The sequence below is a fragment of the Penicillium angulare genome (assembly GCF_028827245.1).
Source record: "Penicillium angulare strain IBT 27051 chromosome Unknown utg000005l_segment0_segment0, whole genome shotgun sequence".
Classification (NCBI taxonomy): Eukaryota; Fungi; Ascomycota; class Eurotiomycetes; order Eurotiales; family Aspergillaceae; genus Penicillium; species Penicillium angulare.
The window spans coordinates 2,027,033-2,045,380 of NW_026623164.1; the positions used below are offsets into that span (position 1 = coordinate 2,027,033).

Consider the following 18,348-nt stretch of genomic DNA (forward strand, 5'->3'; position numbering starts at 1 on the left):
ACATCTGACAAGAGAATGTCAATCCAAGGGCGCAAATGCACAGACCAACAATCAGACCAGCACTTGAGGGCAGTATTACTATGCGACAGTGATGACAGTGACTCATGAGGAATCCTCTTCTACTATTCTCCAGCTTATTTCTCCATCTTTTTGTATAAAATAAGGCCCCCCTCCTTTTCTCCTTTTTCTCCAGGTGTAAACAGCAAGACTCTCCATACATACTGCTAAACGCGGTTGTCCACGGCTCCACTTTCTACTTTCTACTTTTTCCCTTTTCTTTTACTTAACAACATATCTCCATCCACCTTATATCCTGGCTTTGATTCTCTCTCTTCTTCTTCAGAGTGTCGTCGCTCATATTACTTCCACTCTCCCCCCACCCTTTATTCTAAGCTCAACTCTACAAAGGGTGACCCCCGGTCCAAAAATAATGGCGACCTCCATCGTCAGTCGGGGTTCCGATACCCTCGATGTATGGACACGCCGCTCAACTCCAAAGATCGAAATTACTCTCGACGGACAAAAGCCCGGCCTCGTCAATTCATACACAACCGGAGACCAAATTGAAGGTGTCGCCAAGATCACAGTCGATACAGAGATTCGCTTTGATGAGATCGAAATTAATTTACAAGGTTCATATCCCTCTATCGTTACCAGGAAACACCAAAGCTAACTCTCCCACCCAAGGCACGTCAATCACATCTGTCGAACGAGCAGCCTGCCCTGGTCGCACAGGATCACAACAGATGTTCCTCAAGCTGCGCCAACCCATCGAAGAAACAGAATACCCGACCCCTCGCATACTGGAACCGGGCCATGAATACACCTTCCCATTCACCTTCGTGGTACCAGACCGTTTGCTCCCCCAAGTCTGCACTCACACCCGAGTAAACCACCAAATCCACACCTCGCACACCCTCCTCCCCCCAACACTCGGAGATCCAATGCTCCGCACAAACGCAAACTCCAGGACCCTCCTAGACGACATGGCACCAGACATGAGCCAAATCTCCTATCTAATCCGCGTTGCAATTCTCAAACGCTCATCAACAAACCACGCTTCTCTCAAAGCACTCGCAAACGTCGGAAAAAAGGTCCGCATAATCCCCACAGTCTCAGAAGAACCACCAATCAACACATCAGACTATACATACTACTGTCCTCGCAAAGAAAAGACAGTGAAAAGAGGTCTACTCCGTGGTAAACAAGGACACCTAGTTGTATCTGCATCTCAACCACAACCAATTCGTTTACATGCTACAACATGCGAACCACAGGATACAGTTAGCACCGTTGCAAAGGTGTCGCTTCGATTTGATCCCGTGGCAAACGAACAACCACCACGACTAGGATCAATGAGCAGTAAGATAAAAGCGAGTACATTCTACAGCTCGGATCCCTGGGAAGATTTTCCATGCCAGTCTTCCTCTGTCCCACTCTCCCAAGTTGGACAAGGAATTTTCCACGATTCCGTCAATTTATCAAATATGTGCGTCGCATCAGCTCAATGGGAAAAGCACACTTGTGCTTCTGCTTCCGGAATCGGTAGCATTGGTATTGAGCGTCGCGATTCGCTAGTCTCAAGCTGCTCTGATGATTCGACTGGGCCCTCTGCATCGTTTACAGGGGATACATATTATACAGCTTCACTCGTTATCCCAGTTACGCTTCCGACATCGAAGACATTCGTTCCGACATTTCACAGCTGTTTAATGTCTCGTTCTTATTCGCTTGATCTGAGCTTATCGTACCATACGCCTGGAACAAATATTTTGACTCCAACAATTAAACTTCGACTTCCGGTTCAAATTATTACTGAACCTAAGTATGCGGACTCAATGAAGTCGTCGCTTGGTCTTGTTGTGACACAGGAAGAATTGGATGAGTTCTTTCAGCCTCGCTCTATTAGTCCTGCCGTGGCGAATGCGACTATTGATATTGCCGCGCCACCGGGGTACTCGGAGACAATTTCTCAATCTAATATGGGGAGTGTACGAGCTGCCCGGTGATTGTGATTGGCGAGTGGCATACATATGGTTTCATCTTCTGTCCTTGACTATTCATATACCCACTTGAGCAATTCTGCTTCTCAAAAGTTCTTCCTGGCCTGGCGCTTACGATCAATATGCTTTCTTTCTTGTGTTACTATACCCATTTTCTTCCAGTTATCAATTACTCAATATTTCTTTCTCCAAGTGAAAGCGTATGCATCTCAACATTTCCCCTAATCATCAATTCAATCAATTTAAATACTTCACCAACATATTATTTTCTATACATCCTGTACACTGAGATAAGTGGACACAAAGTGGACTGTTAGCAAGACGCTGATTGGTGCGTACACGGTTTACCGTGAAAATTCCCTTTTTGCTCCCAGTGCGATTCTCCAATTCGCCTAATAAACTTTTCATTATCCTACATTACTAGATACAATGTTCTTGATATTCTTCTAAGTTTTATTTTTCTCATGCAAATTGCCCATAGTTCAAATTTAAGTGGACATTAGTCGTTCGCGGTCGTAGTCCCGTGTGTAAACTGTTATCCCCACGTATACAATGGACCCCCATCATTAGTCCTCCACAACAGCAATAGGTTTAGCAATTGAGCCTAGTGAAAGGGCCATCAATCTTCGATTCTGCAAACAATATATGTCAGTGTAAGAAATTCAAATTCAAATTCAATAATCAAGCCAATGACCCACCAGGAACTCCCCAGAAATAGCCGCTATATCACCATCAGAAGGAAGTCGTATAGTTCTTGTTCTCTGCAAGCCCGATGTTTCATAGATTCACCAGTCATTAAGCTCATATTTCTGCACGGGCATACCAGTCCAACCAAGGTATCCGTCTTGACCTGATCTATCCTCTATAGTCGGTCGTATAGCTCGAGTACCACACGTATTGTTATCAATGATGATCTCGAATCCCCTCAAAGTTGTCCCACCGAGATGCCAGCTAACTTCCTTTCCAGGAATTCTATAGCCAAACAGTATTCCTAGTACATTTGGATCGGACGAATAGAACAACACGAAGCCAGTTGTGAATGTGCGTTTAGATTCGAGAAGGACGGAAACGTTAATTATCAAAATCGGACCAGAAGGGATCAGGACAGTATGCGTATTCGTTAAATATCCTGGTATACCGCACTTCGTCTTGTTACATCCAGGCTCCTAATATCTGGAGTACTCTGCAGAGGTGTATTTTTCTACAAGGCGATGACGAAATTGAGGATAATGCAGCCAATAGAGGCAGTTCGAGATTATGGGGTCTCTTGTCCAATATAAAGGTAAAGATCCATTCGAGGCGTCAAGTTCGCTGCTATTCGTTGAATTAGGCTCTATCCGCTCAATCATGACATATAAATCTCGTATATTTTCAAAAGTAAGCTATTGCATGTTCCAGTCGTCGAAATTAAGAGACCAGGTACTAGTAGCCTTTGTCCTTGGGCGAGTGGATATGCCAGTGCATCGATAGAGAAGTTTCCAGTCCTGATAGCCGTTCCCGAATTCTCTAGTAAAGAAATCAAATCAGCCTCGTTCACCAAGAAGGGTGAATTGGCCTCTCCAGAAAAGCTCACAGTAAAGTAAAGGGGCCATGGCCTTTGATGCGATACTGAAACTGAAAAAATCAGCCGTGGAGAGGTTTTTAGCAATTTTGAACCGAATCTCCACTGGAAGTAATAGAAGTTTATCAGCCTCGGGCCATGTTTCAAAATTAATTGGTATGGGCTTCGGTCTTCGTTTCTTCGGAAAATTGTGGGATCGAAGAAACATTCGGATGTCTTTAATATGCATTACTTTGATTGCCGACGTCTGCTCCGGAAAACGACGAATCTTTTTTAATTAATCAACCAGTTAAGTATTTACCATTTAATACAGAACTATGAAGCCTTTAAATACCTCTTCAAAATATTTCCCTTGTGGAGACTTATAGTATGGTACAGATGTCTCTTGCAAGACCTCAATCAGCTTGTCGAGATGGGGAGGTTGATCAAAATGTTTCATCAGCCTTTGCCAGCAGAAGTCATGAGCTAGAACCCTCATCTCTAGAAAGTTCTCAGTATTGTGTTATTTATTATCAGGATATTCTGAAACATACCAGTATATGGTAGTTCATCCCACGGATGGTACTTTCGAACTACCCCAAAGAACCAGGTTAGTTATGCTATTAGTTGGAAAGCTTCCCCCAATGTTCAATACTAATGATCTTGTAAATTGTCTTCTGGATTTGTCCATGCACATAGTGCATAGCGAGTCCGAGCACATTCATCGAGTAGGTAGCTGAAATAATGAGTTGGCAAATTGTTGTTGTCAAGTTAACAGAATTGTTTTAAAACTCAGATCTAACCATCACAGTTCCATCATCATCGCTCTTAATATCAACTCAACATTAAACCCCCAGTATGCAATTCTCGAAATTTCAATATTTCTGTTCAAAACTCCGATCTTCAATATCAGTCACATCTTCAGTATAATGGATGCGATCGACAAAAATCTGGTCTTGATCCGCTCCATATTCTTCACTCGGCATATGTACCAATGAACAAACATATCTAAAGCTGAAACGAATCATCTAACAATTGCAGTGATAACTCACTCGAAGGATCGAGGATTGCGGCGCAGTTTGATTTGCCATCAGGGGCCCGGCGATATGGCCAACACAAGACCCAATGAAGTAGAATGTATTGTTGATTACTATTTTGGTATTCCTTTCACATTTGATACGCTTCCCGATCATAATGGAATATGTAGGTAACATCTACTGACCGACCAGAAGAAGGGAAACACTTCGTCTCTCGCCTCGACAGAGGTAGGGTCAGACTTAACGATGCAAGGTCATTCGTACTGCGGACACGGACAAATCCCAACTCCGATCTGGGTCGGAGGCCCCAAAATGCAGGGGGTTGGGCGTTCTGATCTTCATTCAAGTTCTTGCACCTCTGCACCCTGAGCCCCAACTCAGTTATCTGATCGAATAAATGACGTCAAAATCATTTATTGACATGCATATGAAAGGTATCATGTCTACAATGGGTAAAGTCGGGTAAAATGGGTCCTGACGGGGGTATTCTGGGGGCAAGTCTGTCTCGTTTATTTATAGGCTAGAAGTGCCAGTGGGCTGATTGGGCTAATTACATCATGAAGCAGGAAGCCCACAATCTGGCCCTCGGGAAATGCTCTGCATTGTAGTCTTAACTTGCTCCGTCCTGTCCTTTTCGGCCCTGATCTTCGGCCTTGGCAACATGGTAGGAGCGCCTTGGCCTCGATTGCTTGTGCATGCTCAAGCTTTTAGCACGCTCATAGATAGATCTAAGGGCTTGGCATCACTGAGTCCGCCCCGGGGGCTATTATATGCTGGCCACCTTGTCCCCGATGACGCCCAGCTAAAGGAACCTTGTTAATGACTATATAAATAAACTACTCACACGATATTACTGCGGATAATATTTCTTCTTTTTTCTTTCTCATTCTCATCTTCTTTAAGCAGAAAGCCGTGATGCAAGCCCTTCAACGATTGATCTATGGATTCCCCCCACCGACTCCGTACAAGCGCACCAAACCCGTCCAGGTGCTATGCCTGGGCATGCCACGCACTGGAACCGAGTCATTAAGTGTAGCTTTACAAACCATAGGCTTGGAAACCTACCACGGCTGGGACATAGTCTTCGAAACTGACGGCAGCAAACTCCAACACTGCAATGAGTTAGTACAACGAAAATACTCCGGCGCTCGCGACGGCAATGTATCAATTAGCAGTGCCGAATTCGATATTCTACTCGGTGACTGCGAAGCCGTGATTAATACTTTACCCTTACTATTCGCTCCAGAGCTAGTTGAGGCTTATCCAGACGCGAAAGTGATTCTCAATTTACGGGGATCCAGAGATCCAGATCTTGACGATTGGTATCGCAGTATTGATAAGACTGTTGTTCAGACCTTTGACCAATCCTGGCTACTTTGGGTGATGAAATGGTTCTCTGGAGGAGCCTTTTGGCTCTCTGGTATATTTATAGGGGGTGGGATTCCGGGCGTGTTTCGAAGTAGTACTGGAAGTGCTACGGATGGTATCCAACAAAATGCTAAATGGATTTATCGCGATCATTGTAATATGGTTCGGGGGATGGTGCCTAATTCTAAAGAGAATTTACTTGAGTGGTCTGTTGAAGATGGCTGGGAACCTCTATGCAAGGTAAGATACATCAATTTTAAATTCTAATATTGGAAAAGATTGAAATGAATATTGATGCGAGATGAATAGTTTCTCGGCAAGCCTGTACCTGACGAGCCCTTCCCTCACAACAATACCCCGGGCGACCTCATGAAGCGCAAAGATCATCTTGTCAAAAGGAGCTCTTTCAATATCATGCGCAGGATGCTTTTGACTGCTGGTTTGGCCGGAATCACCACCTCTGCTGCTGTGTTATGGTGGCAATGATGAACCCTGTCGCGGATGCTACGAGCTCGAGAGGAAGATTCGCTTTGTCGGGGGCTTCACTATGTATAGTCTATTAGATAGGAATTATGATCAATCTATGCAGCATGGCAAGTTGATGATGACGCACATATATACTTATGTTTCAATGAGAATAACAATATTTCAGAAATTTCGGCAAATCGCATGTAGATAACCTTTCTTTGTTAAGGAGCATTTTCTTTTGATTCCAGATATAAGTTTGAAAAGGACTTGTACCTTTCATAATGAGTGAATAACCCTGTAATATTATGTAGTATAAAGATATCAAAATGTGAGAAGGGTCTCACAAGGTAGGCTGTGCAACTTAAGCGCCGCCCTGAAAATTGAACACCTTTTCAATCTCAAGCCAATCCATGTAGTCAACACCCGTCAAAGGAAGTACTGGACTATGAAAGCTTGAATAGATTCTTTCCGCTTCGCCTGCCAGATCCATTCCCCAATCTCCTTCCATATCAAAAGCTGCCCCAGAGGCTCCAGCTTGAGCCCCCGTCTCAAGAAGCCGACTCTCATCCAGACTATGGTGTTCGAAATCTGAATCTTGAGAGGCGGTAATGTGATTTGGAGAAGCAAACGGATGTAATACAGAAGCCCTGCCAGAGTCGTGTGCTGAATTTGTACTTTGTTGTTGCTGTGACTCTAGATCGATTTGAGCTGTTTGATCATTTGAAGGGCTTCCTTGAATAACGTAATTCGGCCAGACCCGAGAACAAGACTGTGAAATGTCTTGGAATCGTTGCTCGGCAGCAAGATTCCCGGACAGTGAGAGAAATCGAAGAACATTGAATGCTTGTTCCAGAGCTACTGGTGGCTGGTCTTGAGTGTATTCTGTGACCCCAGTCATTACCAACACAAAGGCAGCAGAGAAGGTTGCGTCTAAGTCAAAGAATCCATAACGTGCTGCAAACCATAGTTAGACATTAAAAAATCCGTCGCAGAAAATAATGGCGCGCTCGATACATACGGATGAGATTTTTTTGCCGAAGGCTATACAGAATTGTTAGGCTTCGGGTGGAAGCCTCGTAGCAAGTGTCGCAGAGTCGGGCTAATACTTCTGGGAGTACCTCTGCAGGTAAAGATTCTTGCTTTCTTTGAACTTGCAAGCGAACTCTCCTCAAGAGTATCGGTCGAGTACAAAGAATAATGGCCTTATATGCTGGTCAGTAATTTTCTTTGAAATGATATGAAGGGAACACTATACTTGAAACAACATCAGGTAGAGGGAGGATCCTGTGCGTGTCACTTTTTCAAGTTGTTGACTGTTGAAGTCTATAATTAGTGATTGGGGAAATGATTTTCCTATATCATAGAGCTCTTGAAGAATAACTTGAATTTTCCCCACGAGCTCCAGTTGGGTTATGGAAGTATTCCCATATAAAGCTGATTTCAGAGTGTTAGAATGCAAGGGAAAGAACAAAGGAAGAGAGGGATAAAAAGAAGATCCGACTCACAGCACATTATGTCGTCCGTTATACGTGCTATACGCACGTTAATCTTAATTGGCACGGGCGATGCGAAACCCACGGCATGTCGAGGAAGGCCTGTTTGGAGCTGTCTTTCATCGGCCCCAGCGGCCAGACCAAGACCAGATGATAGGCGCCTAGATTTATCAGTATGGAGATGTCTAAAAACGAAAGAGAAAAGAAGAAAGAGGAACAGAAATAAAGGACTGTTGCATAATCTCAAAATGCATACCTGTCCAACATATAAACGGTCCACCATAGTCTAACTCGATGTGCACTCTGTGAGGGTAGGCAAATTTGCTTATTCTCAGGTATATTACACCCAAGTGCAATTGACAATCTCATAGCCATTCCAATCTAGCATTAATTAATAAGCCAGCAGTAAAGTTATAAAGGAAAATAGACCCACGTAAAGATAGGCGTCATGCCTTCGATCACACCACTGTAAATAAGTAGCAGCTAAGGTGAGAATTTCCACAGCAATTATCCCCTCTTCTCCAAGCTTATGCAATGGAGGTAGACGTCTTAGTGCTTCTGCAAACAGATCCGATCCCGGTGGTTGGGATTTGGGCTGGTCACCCTCGATAAGTTTGGCCATTGCCATCACAAGGAGATACTCCGTATACCATGTAGTCTGTTTCTGTTGTTCTCGGGTTTCTTTTGTTTGAAACAGCAACACCATGGAATCAGAAAAAGAGCGTGGATCGATAAAATGCTGGCTGACTCCCATGTAATAAAGGAATTGATCGAGTAAATACTGGGACTCTTCCATGGCTGGGGTTAAGGGATCGTCCAGATCATCGAGTCCCCGAAGGGATGTCCACTGGCCTGCATATCCGGCCGTTTGATTGTCATTATGATGCACTCCCCTGGATAGGTGATTGTAGGCGGTAGATCTGTCGAGCAAAGATCTCACCTGTGATTCGAATGCAGGACCGGGAGTTAAGTCGGTTGCTTGATATGCAGTCAGCGGGTCTGTCGGGCTGAGTAACTTCGCCGACTACTTGCCTGGGCTAATACTGCTAACGCTGTCATCATACGCTAGCGTATTTGATCGTTGATTACTGGGCGAATGATTGCCTGGCGTGATAGGATTGTTGGAGGCTGCAGGTTCAAGCTGAGTGGGTGGTCGGCTCGGAACTGGATCCGAAGCATTTTGCGAAGGGATTGAGAGGTCTATCATGTTATAAGCTAAATTTTTGGACATTTCGTGTTTAAAAAGTTGTTTTTTCACTTACCCTCAGACTGGACCCCAAGTCGCTGTTCATAGTTTTCGATCTTTTCCAACAACCGCTTTACCTGACTGGTACGACAGTTAATATTATCCTAGTACAGAAATGGCCTAGTACGCACGCTTCAGAGTATCTCTTTCGACCAGTATGGGCGTAAGCGCATTCCCATTTATGCTTAATGCATCCGCTGCAGGGCTGTTCGCCGGAACATTTCACCTTGCGTCGTCGGCACGACTCGCATCTGGTCCGAGGTGAGTACCCACTCTCCAAGAAACACCACTAAGGGAGCCCACAGACACCAAAGAATTACATACGCGTTTGCTGATCGAGGTGTTGAAGCCACCATGCTTTCCCTTGAGGCTCGGGCGCTCAGCTTCTAATCACTCGTTCGACTCACGTTGGATGGAATTGTGTCTGAATCTCGGAGATTTATCCGGTGTGGAGCGGGGCTTCGGGATAATTCACCCGAAGTACACCGAACTTGAAGTATTTACAGAAAACACCAAAGAATATAGGGTTAGGGATGATATATGATTCTAGCGTTGACAATATTATTCAGACATAGGAAGAAGCTTCGTTCTCCTGATTACAAAGTCTCTTCTACTATCGCAATATGCTTTTTCTTTTGATGCGACCGACAGGATCTCGATTTCCCACTGCTCGCCGAAGCAGGCGGGATAAGTAATTCTCTCATGTACCCCAATCCAAGCACTTGAAGACTTTTGAAGCTACCGAGTCCTTTGAATAAGATCAATATGAGCGTTATTCAGCTAAATATATTCAATCGTTGAGAATACTCACCAGTTAGGCGTCTTGGGTAGTCACTCAATTGGCATCGGATGTGAGCCGAAGATGATGATTTCGGAACATGTCCACAATAAGGCATGTTATGAATCATTGACGAGCTTTCTAGATTTGAAAAATAAGCTTAAAGTACCAGCAAATAATAGCGGGGAATTTAATATAGCTGTGATCGAAGGGAGTCAGATTTCGGATAAAGCCGAGCGTTTAAACAGCGTTGAGACAAGGAAAACTCCATGAACCCACTCATCGCTAGCATTGTTATGCTGACCAAAGCCCAAAGCTTTACTTGACACAATCAGAAGTGGTTATATCGCTCTTAAATCTTTCCCCGCTCTTAAGTGATGAATGTAACATCAGAGCCCGGTGTTATCTCCGAGATAACGGATTATCATTCTATTGTGGAGGATTATCCATCCAATGAGAAAGCATTCATAGGTTATGTAGGCCTTCGAAGCAAAGCAACTTGAACTGAAAATTAAATTCATGCTTTGTGTTTCTTGCTGTTCACCTTCCCCCGCACGCACTATCAGTTTCGATCCAACAAAATGAGCAGCAAGGACAGCAAACCATGGCTGCCCCAAAACAGCAGCCCCAGAGATCGCATTTTACAACGCGAATGTGGTTGATGTGGAAGCGGGGAAGATTACTCGAAATGCAGCTGTGCACATCAAGAATGGGCGTATTCTGGACGTGTCATCCGATCCTACAGGGATAGATTCTACGCACCTCAATGCAGTGGATCTCAAGGGCAAGTATATCTGTCCTGGCTTAATTGATTGCCATGTTCACCTTACTGCCACACCGGGCTCTTCCTCTCTGCGAGACATATTTTCTGCGAGTCCCAACAGCATCGTGTATCGCACCGCATATGTAGCGCGAGAGATGCTTCTTCGAGGTTTCACCACGGTTCGTGATACAGGTGGCGCCGATTTTGCCCTTCGCGAAGCTATAGAAGAAGGTCTGGTCATGGGACCAAGGCTTTTCATCGCTGGCAAAGCTCTCTCGCAGACTGGCGGACACGGGGACTTGCGTGCCCGTTATCAGGGGACAGAAGATAAATGCTGCGGGGGACATTCCCCCAACCTCGCACGGATATGTAATGGAATCCCCGAGTGTCTTGAGGCGGCGCGTGATGAACTCAGACAAGGAGCCGATTTTCTCAAAATTATGTGTGGTGGAGGTGTCGCAAGCCCCTCAGATGCCCTTGATATGATTCAATTCACTGCTGAGGAGATCCGTGCGATAACGACAACAGCCAGACAGTCAAAAACATACGTCACAGCACATGCATACAGCGTCGATGCCATTCGCCACGCCGTGGATAATGGCGTTCGAGGTATCGAGCATGGGAATTTCATCGATGAGGAAACGGCTGCCTACTGTGTTGAATTGGGGGTTGTGTTTACTCCGACGTTGGTGACTTACTACGGGATGTCCAAGCCTCCATTCGACAAATTCTTGGATGAGGTTAGCCAAATTAAAAACCGACAGGTCTTAGCTAGCGGGCTGAATGCTTTGTCGATTTTAAAAAATGCAGGGGCAACTATTTGCTATGGATCCGACCTTTTGGCAGGCTTGCATCCTCTTCAAAACCAAGAATTCTCGATCCGGTCATCTGTTTTGTGTGCAAGTGATATTTTAAAGTCCGCTACAATCACCGCAGCAAAATATTTGGGAATGGAGGATCAGCTTGGCTGTATTAAGAAGGGAAGTATTGCCGATATGCTCATACTGACGGCCAATCCCCTGGAAGATATTGCGATTCTTGATCATATCCAAGACAATCTTGTGGCTATAATAAAGGACGGACGCGTTGTTTCCACCAAGTCCAGTTTGCTTTCGGTTGACCCTTTATACAACGTGTCCACATTTCAGCCATAGTGGGAATCACACTATCCATACTGCTTTTCTGGAATGACCAAGATACATCTACCTGTAAATTCTGGTTTACACAAGCGACACGTTCCCTATAACTACTTCGCAGTGCATGTGCCCACACTTTACTTTTCATGCGGTCGAGGCCACAGGCACCAAATCAATGTGAATACAATCGTTAAGAACTGATGCAGTGAACTTGAAGCTCCATTCTATTGTATTAAGACTATTTTTGTCGATGTCAACCAAGTACCAAGTACCACATCATGGGGAGAGGGGGGTGAAGAAATGTCAAGGTTAACTATGTCTGGTAGGCGGCTTGGAATAATGTACTAAAGTTAGCAAATAACCTAGAGTCTGTTCTATCAAGGTTGGCTTATTATATAGCTATTTTAACTTAGAACTACGTTTCACATTGTAGCTGCTGATAATTGCATTGAAACACCCAAAGTTTCAGCTCTCATTCTTCGAATGTACTTCAAAGGGCGGAAACAAAAAGAATTCAATAGCCACTAAATGAATCAAAAGTAGAGGAATATTTCTCTGTATCAGGAGCAGCTATACAGGGGGGCTATTTCTGACTCTTCTTTTATGACAATCAGTTAAGTTTCACCTCTTAAAAATAACTCATTAACCTTATTGTTGGGTGCACATTTATCGAACTCAGAGATTTTACTTTGCCATGTTTACTTTGAGTTCTTTCATCCTATAATATGCTCATGAAACTCGATCTCCAGGGTGAATATTGACTATTTTTGGTCCTTGCTTCATAGGCAATGATCATAAATAGGTATGTATATAACCAACCGGGTTGGTTTTACAGATGGATAGGTGTTCCCAGTATTTCTTTTTCGAATTCATAATCCACATAACATCGAGCCAAACTACAACGATTTTGTGTCTGTGTTCAAATCGATTACTCTGAGAAAAGATCAGTGTTCATATCCACATCTATGGCTCCTGAATATAAGTACAACGGACATGAGGCACAAGGAATTAAATATCGAAAATGGATTGAACTCGAGTTTACTGAGGAGCTGTGTCCTATTCCACAGTGTCAGTCGGTAATGCAATCAATTCCCAACAAAATAATGGAAGATACAGCAATTGAACGCGATCGCTTGCATTTGGCAGTCCCAAGAAAGGGAACTCCAGAATATAAGGCTTTCCTTCAAAAGATACGGGATGAAAATACCCTTGCAAAGATAGAGACCCCGAAGACCCATACAAGAACGCATGGTCAGTTTTGGACCGAATGGCTGAACTCTTCAATGTGGAGCTACCATATAAGATCAACGATGATGGAAAGAAGCAACGCGCGTGTCAGGTTATTAAATATGATTTCACTAAAGATTCCGCTTCCTCATAGTCCTCACAGGGGAGCTCATTGAGCCTCATATCTGAAAATGGGAGCAACGAGGGAGAAGGTGGGGAAATCGAACGTTTAGAACGCCACGTTAAGGACAAGAAGCAAGCGATCGATCGTTATCAAAATAAAATAGAGATTGCACAAGAAAATATGAACGATTACAAAAAGAGAATTAAGCGTGTACAAAATGGAGAACAGTTGACACCACCGCCGGCAGGGCAGCCAAAGATATCTGAGGAGCGAAGGAGATCAAGATCACGTTCGAGAGAGTGTGATGATCCAGCCTGGGAAGGAGTCGTAACTAAGGGCAGTATGGTTATTTCATGGCTGGCACATCGGCCTGGCGAGCACTATATGCATGAAATTACAAATGCAATATACTCACATGTTGTTCCTGGGAACAAACTTAAGTATATCTTCGTACATCACGTTGTTAACCTCGATACCAAGATGTTTATCGATCAAGATCTTTACGGCCAGGGGGGGGGGAGTGACCTGGCCCCTGGAGAAGGACATGCCGAACCCACGACAGTTTACGAATAAAACGCCTGAATATCATGCCTTGTTGGGTACCGGAATTGGGAAATTTATAGGCCGCTTTGTTCTGGCGCGTTATCCGCGTGGAAGCTGTAAAATTGTCTCAATTTCAGTGGGAATTTCACTTGGCTTTCAGAAAATTGAAGGGAAGGAAGAAGAGGAAGAGGGGGAAGTTGAGGAATATAAAGAGTACGACTTTCCATTCACTGACTTGATGTTTGAGATTGAACCAACTCAGCCCCCAGTTCGATTGCCAGAAGCATTGAAAAGAGTGGAAGAGGGAGATGGGAAGGGAGATGGGAAGGGAGATGGGAAGGGAGATGGGAAGGGAGATGGGAAGGGAGATGGGAAGGGAGATTGGGAGGGGAAAACAGGTGAGAAACCACCTTCGGCTCCACAAAAGCCAAAAGCATGGGATGTAAAGCCAATCTACCCTGGTATGGCAAAAGAGGCTCAAAAAAGTACATACCGCAAGAACTTGAGGGCTTCGACTCAGGCCAAACAAGAAGAAAATAAAAAACGAGAAAACGAGGACAGAGAAGGGAAACTACGTACAGGGAAAAGAAGAAAGACGGCATACGATTTCTGATTATATACAGAATAGCTTTCGCGTTCGAATGTGCTAGGGGAATACCAGTATGTGGTTTTAGTTTGTATACCTTATGGCGCGTTTGGAATTTTGCATGGATATCTCGGCAATTTGAAAGGTTTTCGGCTCTTAAAGTTTTATGGTGTCTCGTATAAGAAAGATTCTTGTTGAATTGAATTCATGCAATACTTAGTGTACTAGTGTCAATTTCAAAGTTAAATATGCTAGTAGAGATTTAAGCTCCTCTGGCATAGAGCTCATTGGAAGCCGGCACCTGGCTTAGTGAGCCATCAGTTGACCCATTTACTAGGTTTATCCAAAGACCAATTTGCCCCTTGAATGAAAACGTGTAAGCAGAATACAGTTCTCAGCACGAAAATCGTATTTCTTATCGCGGAGGTCTGTTTGTAGCAGGTCACGTTTAGTACAAGGCTATCCAACCCCTTATGATATTTAATATGATAACATTTGAAAATAAGATGATTCAATAAATTGTTGATGAGAGAGGTATATAGGGAAGGACTCGGAAGCATGGAGAGGTTGCAGTCGAAGACCAGCCATAATACATAACCTTGGAAAGGATTTCTAGTTTTGAGCTTTGATTACCGGGATGTAGTATAGTATTGTATAGATCTATAATTTCGACATCCATCTGGGCAGTCAAGTACCTTTGATTAGTTTGAAAAGAACCTGGAAATACTAAAGCTTGTGTATACTGAGAATATCAGGAAATTCGCCGGTATACTTCATCCTCGTTCATCACACCACCCAATAACCTCTCCGTATTCTCAAGAAGACCACCTGTGGCCCTGTTTATCTCCAAATAGATACCATCTCGACTATAAATTAAATCTCCATGTCGCGTCCCACTTGCGAATAGAAACACCACACTTCGAGCCACCACTTTTGGATTTTGAACAGCCACCCCAAGCGCCTCGAATGGTTCGGGTGGAATCAGACCAGTCGCAGTCCAAGAAGGAGCAATAGCATTTATCCTGACCTTCCCCTCAAGCTTCCCCACGAGGCCACGTAAAATACCCAACACTCCGTGTTTTGCAGTTGTGTAATCCGCAGCCCTGAAATTCTGAAAAGAGGAGGCAGATGCGGTGAGGACAATACTTCTTTCTGCGGGTGAAGACTCGCGCGTGTCATTCTGAAGATAATATGTTGCCAGCCAAACCGTATTAATAGCCCCAATAAGGTTCACATTGATTGTTCTGAGATTTGGCGGAGCGATATTTCCATCGCTATCTAGTGTGTGGTTGAGAAAGTCTGTTGTTGGCGCCACTCCGGCGTTGACGAAGACGTGGTCGATTCTGCCAAATAAATCTTTTGCCTGAGCAAAAAAGCCACGAATACTCTCCCAAATTGATACATCTACCTTCAGGAACTTGTATCGCTTTGTAGCCTCAAAGTTTGGAGGTGGAGTGATATCTCCGATCACAACCAGGGCACCAAGCTTGATGCACAAGTCTGCAGTTGCTTTACCGATTCCTGAACTTCCGCCTGTTTTCGATGTTAGTACTATCCGATGTAAGGAAAAGGGAAAGTCGCGTTACCTGTTATCACAATCGTCTTTCCCGTAATTTCCCTTAGCAGATCATCGGGTATCTCCAAGGTCGACATCGCGATGCGGCTTGAATCAGAACTTGCTGTCAGAGGCAAGGTGTTATATGATCATCCAATGAAGTTGGGCGTCAAAAGAAACTCTTTGTGTTATTCAACGAAGAATGTCTGAATATTGATTTGGTTCAAGTCACTGAAATGGAGTTAATTGAAAGAGCGGGGTAAGTATTGGGAGGCTTTGACTATCATTTCTGGTATGACGCATCTCGCATTAAAGTGCGGTACCTTAGTGATCTGGTGGGTCATCGAGTGAACAGGAGCTATTCATATACAGTCTTGGGGAAATTATCCTTGTGACTTGATTCACTCTCAAAATGTTTCATTTCTCATGAACTACAAATCCACAAACTCATCATATGTCATATGTGATATTGTGCATTATACCGAAGTAAATAGCCAATAATGATCGGCCTTTAAGCACCCCCAATCGATCCATTGATCCATAAATGACCTATCTACAGGATATTTGGACAATTAAGAGAGATGTCATCGGCTGTTTCATTTCGACAGAAGTCACACAATACTATATGAACGAGCTCTGGTCGTGCAGTATACTAGCGGTTAATTTTCCAAATCATGGAATGATATTCACAGCGAGGCGAGACTATTGGATCATAATTCAGATAATAGTTTTGGAATAAGTTATTTACTTGGTTGGTATAGATCGGTTGTAACAGATTAAATTTATTCGATAAAGCCAGTCGCGCGAATCTGTATCAGATCAAGAGCTGGCAAATTCCAACTGCCGCGGGTTACCCCATGCATCGGATGGCAGGAATCTCCAAGCGCCGGCATTCTTGCGCGCTAAAAGATAATGAACGAAGTAGGTAGATAGTGGTGGTAGTTTTGGCCATTGGTTACCTCCCTCAAATGTAATATCGCGGAGTCCAAGAACCATCGGAGGAATCACATTCTAATGAAAAAGTACTTGTTAATTATGAATTGCCAAAAGTCAAAATCTGGACACGAGAGAGGGGGGAAAGAAAGAAAAAGTCAAAAGAATAAGAGTAAAGGAATTTGAAGGAAATAGAAGATGCTTACCTTGTCCTGTTTACCTGCCTCGGCCTCACATCCTTTGTAGACCCGCAGTAAAGCAGGGCCATCATAAGGCTCCATAGCTAATAGAGTGGTGATTTCTTTCGCAAGGTGATTGCGAAAGACAGGAGCCATCTCCTCGATCAAGCTCCGGACAATCGACGCTTGGTAGTCCTCCGGTCTCGAATTACCATACGCAAGCAGCTTTTTCAATATCGGTTGAAAAGTATGATGCTCGTCAACATTTCCCTGGAGAAAACCCGGCTGGCCCATCACTTCCTCTAGCTGTGGAAACATCTGCTCTTCTTCCAAGACATGGTGGTGAGAAACCCATCCAGCCCAACTGCGAAGGAAGAACAAGAAGTCCTTGATGTCTTGCGGCTCCGATAGATCGGCCTGGAGGTAGAGCGCATTCAAACCGCGAAGCATTGCATTATGTGCGAATGCCATCTCATTCGCGATATAGACAGCGGCGTGTCTGGACTATTGAATCAGTTTTTGCTGTCGTTAGACGAGCGATAACAGGGAAATATGGGGTGAGATAACAGTGTCATACAGTGTCTTGTGTTTTGGAGGGAGTATCGATGAGTTGCCAAGGGCCGTCAGCCCAACGAGAGCCAATTTTATTGGAGGCCATTATTCAGGATAATTGGAGATGAAAATAAGCAAGAGCTTAATTGAGAAAATAGATTAAGAAAATAGATGGCTAGATAGATAAAAGCAATTAATAAAATGACGGAAGTAGTTGAAAGCGACAAGGAAACTAGGAAACCAGGTACTGCCCAAAATCCCAGGGGTGGAGCGACAACCAGGTTAACGAGAACAAACAGTGGCGGCAGGGGTCCCGGCGTAATCAAACACGTGGTTCCACAAGTGCGAACATCTGGAAAAACAAAAATTGTGCTGGATATGGCCCCCACGTTGTTGCATTGCTGTAGGGCTGCGGTTCGTCTCGCTCCCGTCTTGTTCCCGGCGCTCGTGAAGTGACGAGGCCAAACGAAACACAGTGGACCCTTATGGATCATCAGAGAATAAGAAGTATATCCATCAACGAGTATAACACATGCCCCTCCCCATGGGTTTTATAAGATTGCGATTAACCGAGTGAGCACTACTCCTTTGCCATCAACGCTAGTATACAAATTCCCCGGGACTTTCGATAATGCAAGCAGCGAACGCAATTTTATTCTGATTCAGTAAAATAACTTCGATCTGAGCCACCTATCGCGCCCCTTAATGAGTTCCCGAAAAGCGGGCGATTGAAACCGGTGCGGAAAGAGTATGTGGTAGAGCGCAAGGCGAATTTACGAGCTACTGTGCTGCAATGCAGTCGGTACTAAAAGTACGT

General features: G+C 44.2%; 8 protein-coding genes across 8 annotated transcripts; 4 read left to right on the forward strand and 4 right to left on the reverse strand.

The window, feature by feature from the left end:
- Nucleotides 1–430: 430 nt before the first annotated feature.
- Nucleotides 431–2,009, forward strand: N7478_008097 (arrestin (or S-antigen), N-terminal domain protein; the record flags this gene model as incomplete). Its single annotated transcript, XM_056924311.1, has 2 exons — nucleotides 431–632; nucleotides 658–2,009. The coding sequence occupies 2 exons, from the start codon at nucleotides 431–433 to the stop codon at nucleotides 2,007–2,009; spliced, it is 1,554 nt and encodes a 517-aa protein (XP_056777037.1).
- Nucleotides 2,010–5,495: 3,486 nt separating this feature from the next.
- Nucleotides 5,496–6,434, forward strand: N7478_008098 (sulfotransferase family protein; the record flags this gene model as incomplete). The annotated part of the gene is made up of 2 exons (XM_056924312.1): nucleotides 5,496–6,188; nucleotides 6,258–6,434. The coding sequence occupies 2 exons, from the start codon at nucleotides 5,496–5,498 to the stop codon at nucleotides 6,432–6,434; spliced, it is 870 nt and encodes a 289-aa protein (XP_056777038.1).
- Nucleotides 6,435–6,777: 343 nt separating this feature from the next.
- On the reverse strand, nucleotides 6,778–7,314 carry N7478_008099 (uncharacterized protein; the record flags this gene model as incomplete). The annotated part of the gene is made up of 1 exon (XM_056924313.1): nucleotides 6,778–7,314. The coding sequence occupies one exon, from the start codon at nucleotides 7,312–7,314 to the stop codon at nucleotides 6,778–6,780; it is 537 nt and encodes a 178-aa protein (XP_056777039.1).
- Nucleotides 7,315–7,709: 395 nt separating this feature from the next.
- Nucleotides 7,710–8,705, reverse strand: N7478_008100 (fungal specific transcription factor domain-containing protein; the record flags this gene model as incomplete). Its single annotated transcript, XM_056924314.1, has 4 exons — nucleotides 7,710–7,739; nucleotides 7,959–8,070; nucleotides 8,166–8,290; nucleotides 8,343–8,705. The coding sequence occupies 4 exons, from the start codon at nucleotides 8,703–8,705 to the stop codon at nucleotides 7,710–7,712; spliced, it is 630 nt and encodes a 209-aa protein (XP_056777040.1).
- Nucleotides 8,706–10,310: 1,605 nt separating this feature from the next.
- N7478_008101 (metal-dependent hydrolase family protein) lies at nucleotides 10,311–11,850 on the forward strand (the record flags this gene model as incomplete). The annotated part of the gene is made up of 2 exons (XM_056924315.1): nucleotides 10,311–10,404; nucleotides 10,556–11,850. The coding sequence occupies 2 exons, from the start codon at nucleotides 10,311–10,313 to the stop codon at nucleotides 11,848–11,850; spliced, it is 1,389 nt and encodes a 462-aa protein (XP_056777041.1).
- Nucleotides 11,851–13,964: 2,114 nt separating this feature from the next.
- On the forward strand, nucleotides 13,965–14,339 carry N7478_008102 (uncharacterized protein; the record flags this gene model as incomplete). The annotated part of the gene is made up of 1 exon (XM_056924316.1): nucleotides 13,965–14,339. One exon carries the CDS (start codon nucleotides 13,965–13,967, stop codon nucleotides 14,337–14,339), a length of 375 nt encoding a protein of 124 aa, XP_056777042.1.
- Nucleotides 14,340–15,063: 724 nt separating this feature from the next.
- On the reverse strand, nucleotides 15,064–15,965 carry N7478_008103 (uncharacterized protein; the record flags this gene model as incomplete). The annotated part of the gene is made up of 2 exons (XM_056924317.1): nucleotides 15,064–15,845; nucleotides 15,899–15,965. 2 exons carry the CDS (start codon nucleotides 15,963–15,965, stop codon nucleotides 15,064–15,066), a joined length of 849 nt encoding a protein of 282 aa, XP_056777043.1.
- A 721-nt stretch (nucleotides 15,966–16,686) lies between these two features.
- On the reverse strand, nucleotides 16,687–17,637 carry N7478_008104 (hemerythrin domain-containing protein; the record flags this gene model as incomplete). Its single annotated transcript, XM_056924318.1, has 3 exons — nucleotides 16,687–16,878; nucleotides 17,007–17,483; nucleotides 17,557–17,637. 3 exons carry the CDS (start codon nucleotides 17,635–17,637, stop codon nucleotides 16,687–16,689), a joined length of 750 nt encoding a protein of 249 aa, XP_056777044.1.
- Nucleotides 17,638–18,348: the final 711 nt, after the last annotated feature.